We start from the raw sequence: 6,170 nt of genomic DNA on the forward strand, positions 1-6,170 counted from the left end.
TTTTAAGGTAATATCGGCTTACACTGTGGGTCTGTGTAATATTAATATAAGAAGGTAATATATAAATCTAGAAATTGCCTACCATTATGAATTTATATTTATATTATCATTAAAAAATCAAATGCACATGGGACGTTACATTGGAAAGGCTAAAAATATTACAGGTATTTAAGACCTGGCATAGAAAGTATTTTTTTCATCTTAAAAAGTTTGAGCTATGCATTGACTAAAGTGGAAGAAATAAAGTCACAAGCCTCAAATTAAAATGCCAAGATTTAGGATAACACTTTGGGACTCTTACCTACATAGAGTACCCCAAATCAGAGAAAATATTTATAAACCCTAGTTTTAGAAGAAACCCTAATCTAAGAATTAGTCCAATCTGCCAACTCAGGGAAAGCATAATTGTGCATTTAATTATTTATTATCATTTAAGTGTGTGTCTGTCTTGCCCACTAGTCAGGGAACTTTTTGAGAACAGAAGTGGCTTAATCACTTTTTGTTCAAAGGACCCCACACAGTGTCTGTTGTAAAAAAGTGCCCAAATAAGTACCGTTTCAATAACAAAATAAACAAGGGGTTATGGACCTGCATACAGTATTTCTATGCTTTGGTCCCAACTCTACTGTAAGGAATCTCAAAATAAAATAACAAGTGTCTGAAAGGAAAAACATATATAAACTTTAAAGGATACTTACATATTTAATTTATAAAACTGAAAATTATATAAAAATGAAAAACAAGTGGAGGATAAGGTTTCAGTAAAATGTAAAGTTTATAAGGTATTAAAATGTTACCTTATAATACATTTCAATATAAAACCAAAGAACTCTTCCATTCAGAATATCTTGAAAGAGATGAATGCATAGTAGTTTATTTCTTTTAAAGACACTTTAAAGGAAACCTTAACATCAGTGGCAAGGTGGAATGGCATTTTTGGAATTCTTTCTTCAGTTGCCCTAAAAGCACACTAGCTATTGCCTCCCTTTTACATTTTTCTTTCTAAGTCAAATCAGATATAGCATATAGATCAATATAGACCACCAATGAGAAAAAAAGAAGAAACTTTAGACACAAATATGACCATAGTAATTATCTTCTCATTTTTCAAGCCCTTTTTACTTTAAATTTATTTTTAACTGATGTAATATTGGGGTACCCCCATCAGGTATTACCACCCTAATGCACCCACATTACCCACTCACCCACATTCCACTACAACAGACCATTGTCAAACACTAACTCTTATAGGTTCAACTCCATCTACTCTCCCAACACAAGGCTCCTTTCAGCCATACCCATTGGGCCCAAAAGCTGTACCAAAGACTTCAATCTCATTCAGTGGCCACTCTCACAGCCATTTTCAACTTGAGAGACACCCTGGCACTGAGATTAACTCTAAGAATGTGATCAGTCTCTGCAGCATACTTAGGGGAAAATGTAGAAGAAAGATGAACAAGAAAGCTATTCCTCCCCACAGGGAAAGTCTATTCTCATACCTACACCCTACCCACCCCCTCCCTTTGCTTCTTCCAGTTCGGGGCTCTGGACAGGTGGGAGAGGGGTGAGTACGAGATGGGGAGACAATGCAACTAACTTTCCTCCACCTCCTCATTCCAACTCCCACCCGAAATCAGATCCATCTAGTAACAGAGGCCACCAGGTAGGGCTTTCTGAATCCCCCTCCCCCCTTGGAACAGAGCTGGAATGGGGAGGATGTGGGGTGCAAGTGGGCGGGATGGAGGTTGGGGGGGGGGTGTTCAGAACTGCAACTCTTCTTACCACTGGAGCGCCTGACGATGTTCTCCAAAAATGTGTTCTGCGGTGCCACCAGCCCTCTCTTGCCCCCCGGCATCCTGGGTCTGGAGAGCGGCGGCCAGGATCCGCGGCGGGGGAGGGGGGATGCGGGAAGAGAAGGTTGAGGAAGAGGAAAAGGTGGAAAAGATCGAGTCTGAAGAAGAGGGGGCGCGGCGGCGACGACGGGGTCCCCTGACTGTGTCCCCAGCCCGACCTGGATGAGCTGCTCTGGGGAGGAGGACCAAGCAGTTCATGGTAGTAGCGCTCCCCCGGCCGCCGCTGCCCAGACTGTGGCGGTGCCGCACACGGGGCTCGGAGGCTGCAGGCTCGGCGGGGCACAGTGCGCCTGCGCCGCCCCCGCTGTCGCTGTCCCGCCGCTGCTGGTGCTGAAGCTGCTGCTGAGGCTGCTGCCGCCGTGGCGGTCGCCCAGGCGCGGGCTCAGCATCTCCCCCCCAGAACGGAGCCCCGGGAAGCGGGAACAGCCAACTCAAACCTTTTTGTCCCAGTCCTTCTTAATCCGGACCAAGACCCCTTTACTGCTCTTCTCTCCTTCTGTTCCAGCCCACCCTCTAGCGCAGCTGGATCCAGGCAACCCAGCTAAGCCCAACTTCAGCCGGGCTGCGCGCCTGGTGGCCGCTCCTCTCTCCCGGGAGACGGAGGCAAATGCTTGCGGTCCAGTGGGGTGGTTCAGTGGGAGAGGAAGTGCGAGAAGCAGACAGGATGCCTGAGAGGAGCAATGGGCAGTCAGAGGGATCACATCTCGGCTTCTAGCTCCCGGGTCCCGACACCCGGCTGCTCCCGAGGACTCGGCTGCGGGGAGGAGGTGTGAATCCTCCCCCGATCCAGCTGAGGCGGAGCGCCGAGGAGGGACTGACTGGGCGGCGCGCGGGGACGCAGAGCAGCCACCTGACGCTGCTACCGCCCCCCTCCGGGCTTCGGTTCTCAAAGCTAAACTGAGGAGCGTCGAGCATCTGCCCAGACCCTATGCCCCCGGCAAGGTGCCAGATAGGGTCCAAACGCAGCACCCGCGCCAGGAACCGCTACTGCGCCCAAGGCTGGGTCGGGAGCGCCTGGAGCGTGGACCCGCCTAGGGGAGCTTTCCCCTGATTGCGGAGCGCTGGAAACCAGCGGCGATCCCGATCCTGTCGCAGCTGCAAAGTTACAGAAAAGGTTGCACTTTCGTGAGAGAAGTAGAGGGAGAGGGTGAATAATTCACACCCGAGAGAAGGGAGTTCAACGGGCACTTTGCTGTAGAAAAGCAGCAACAACAAAGCTGCGCAGAAACAGAGGGACGCGGGTAGAAATTCAGTCCCCCAGGCGCCCGCGGTCGCCAGCCGCAGTGCAACTATTCCAACAGAGTCCAAAAGCCGAATCTACAGTGGAGAAAGAAAATGGCCTGCAGGGGAATGGAGTGGGGAGAAGTAGAAAGAAAGGAAGCGCACACGCCAGAAGACCTTTTACCTAAAGCAGTGGTTCTCAAAGTGGTCCTGTACTGGCAGCATCTCCTAACAACTTGTTAGGAGTGCAAAATTAAGAGCGCTACCCAAGAACTAGGCAACCAGGAATTCTGTTGGCAAAAGCCAACAAGCTCTCTGGGTAAATATGGCGCACCCTCAAGTTTGAGCAGCACTGGTCTGGAGGCTTTTCCCCTAGAGCGCTCTGGGCCTTTGGAGAAAAGACAGAGACAAGGAGTTGGAGACGGTGGGAGGGAAGCTCTCTGTGTCTGGGTCAGCAATTGGTGTCAAGGAGAAGCGTTGAACAGAATTGGCTGGGGCGTCCTCTATTGCTGGGATCAGAATATTCTCAATAACCCCTAATAGGAACCCCTATTAGGAATGGTTAAGACCAGGTTGATGGAAATAGCAGGAATGACCAGGCAAGGGCTTGAGGTTACATACTGCTTTGAGCCTGGCTGCCTGCTGGAGTGAGGAAGAAAGGAGAGGAGAGGAGAGGATGGTGTCTGACTTTGGAACCCCTTAGATTACCAACAACTGGCTTGTAGTTACTATCACCCTCTCTCTGGAGCTCCTGGTTTAGGGCTTTTGCCTGAATCCAGAGACAGATAAAAACACAACTAGGATCCAGGTTTTAGTTTAGGGTCATTATTGCCCTTTCCTCTCTGACATTTCCACCTACTCGCCCAGAGCTTGGGCTGTTGAGAAAACTCAGAAGGTTGACTCAAGAAAAAGAGCAGTTTGTTCTGCTGGGATTCTTTCCACACACAAGAAAAGAGGGGGGGGGGGGCTATCAAGAGACTCCATGAAATAATAATAGGCTAGACTAGCTTCCCATCAGAATCACTGCTGGCCATGCAAACTTATCTCCCTACAGTTAGAATGTCTTCCAAATGCATTGGAGTGTCTGGTGCAGATTTTATCAGAGTGGTCGCTTGCTACAGGCAGGAAGGTGTCCGAGATGTAGCTGAGGTTGTAGCTGCCTCCATGCAGTTGACTGGGTGTGTGTAAGCAGGCAAGGGAATAGGAAAGGTGTCCCTAAACACACAAAAGGATTTTCCCTGGCTGGTGGTATTGAATGATTTCTGTTCATGACAACAAACTAGTGATCCTAGACTAAACAGCCATTCACAACCTGGGGTGATCTAGGCAGACAGGCAGACAGATAGATATTTACATTATACTTATATATTTCATAAGTTGCTGTCCTGGCCTTGTAACATGACATGATAATTCCATCACCATAATTAACAGGAAATATTTCAAATCTATATGTTCTTTTGCACATCATCAGCTGCCCACATCTCGCTTCTGGGTATTGACATAAAATCACAGCTTCCCAGCATTTCCCATCTAGTATAAATATCCCTGTTCCCAATCACTCCTCTGTGGGTGTATTAACTCACACTTCCCAAAGAGGAAACTCTTTTGGACTCCATTAAGACACAGTCACACAATTACTGGTAGAATGTCCCCATTTATTTGCATCTGCAGACTTAATTAAAATGACATTTATCCTTTCTTCTTGTCCTTAATAACTTCATAAGATTATCACTTTTGGATTATTTTAATTATTGTTATAAATTGGTAGCTATAAAGTGCAAAATTTTTGACTTACACATTTTTCTTAGTCTTCTAGTTTAAACTTTCATTTTTACAGAGGGAGAAACCAAAAACAAGAAATATGAAGTACCTCATCCAAAATAGGAGTTGCTTTAGAGCTGTATTGCAAATAGCATAAGGTCTCCTAACTCTGTAGCCAGAGCTTCTTGTAAATAATAAAAAATAACCTGATCTTGACATAGTCTGGTAACAACCAGCAACATACAGCAACCTCTGTTGCTATCACTGACTTTGCAGCACTAGAGAGAAGAGAAAACCCTGGCAACAACTTGTATCAGCACCTAATCAAAATAAAGTTAAGGAAAATAGAGAGGAGCTGTATGGACAGACCCACCCTAAGGAATGTACTGGCAGATTGCAACAAGGTGCCAATACAGCATTTTTAAAGTGTTTTGCAGACAGAGTCCATATGTTGTAACCAAACCGCAGGAGTGAACAGGTGAGACAGTGATCAAAAAGCTTCAATGTCACACAAAAGGCTCCTTTTTGTTTGTTTTATTGCAAAGCTTCCATTTTAAGGTGAATCATCCATCCTTTTCTTCTGTCTCTTGAGGTAGTGTAATTAGAATGATGCTGTCTGTGAGAACCAAGAGTTCCAATACTCAGAGGTGTTTGCTGACTCCACGTCACAGCTATGAAATGAGTGAAAGTTAGCTAACTGCAGGTGGTGTTCAGTTTAACAGCAACCAATATAAAAGTGAAGACTTAGAGAACTGACACAATAGGAAGTGGTGGTTTATAATCACTAAAGCATTCTTTTATCCAGCGCCCCTCCTTTATGCATTTTACAATTTAGTTTGATGGTAGCAGTAATTATATGCAAATTCTCTGTAATGCAACAGAAATAAGTCCAGTCAGCTTTACTGTTTGATCCCTTACGTGAAAATTATTTACCCACTGCTCTCTAAGGGAATGATCTTTTCCCTGCTCTGTTTATGAGCTAACCTCAGCATATGTCTAAAGTACAATTGAAGAGGCTAAACAGGTAGTATTCCAATGCAGCAATGGCGAAAAGGAAAGAGCCAGAAGTTGGTCTTCCACCCATTTCCCAAGTCTCACTCCCACTGCCAACCTCCCCACCCACCCACCCAGATGCCTACCCCAGCTCTAGCAGTGAAATATACAAACATTACTGGAGTCCTTTGCATGCACAAATTCTCACATTTACACTTATAAATGTAACCTTCATGTCTCCTCCAACCTTGCTCCTCCAACTCCAGCCCCAGCCCCAGAATGTAAGTTGAAAGAAAGAACAGAGAGGAGAGTTGTATACAGGTTCAGTGTGTGGACTCTGGA

At 46.0% G+C, this 6,170-nt stretch overlaps 1 protein-coding gene across 1 annotated transcript in view; it reads right to left on the minus strand.

Moving 5' to 3' along the window:
• The window catches only part of KCNH5 (potassium voltage-gated channel subfamily H member 5), a gene marked incomplete at both ends in the record, with an annotated part of 246,631 nt that extends 244,776 nt beyond the window's left edge, over positions 1–1,855 (minus strand). The window contains one exon of the mRNA XM_084241184.1: positions 1,783–1,855. Coding sequence (XP_084097310.1) covers positions 1,783–1,855 — 73 coding nt within the window. The remainder of the gene's footprint in view (positions 1–1,782) is intronic.
• Between the last annotated feature and the right edge of the window lie 4,315 nt (positions 1,856–6,170).

Source organism: Talpa europaea (genome assembly GCF_964194135.1).
Source record: "Talpa europaea genome assembly, chromosome: 8".
In the NCBI taxonomy this organism is placed as follows: Eukaryota; Metazoa; Chordata; class Mammalia; order Eulipotyphla; family Talpidae; genus Talpa; species Talpa europaea.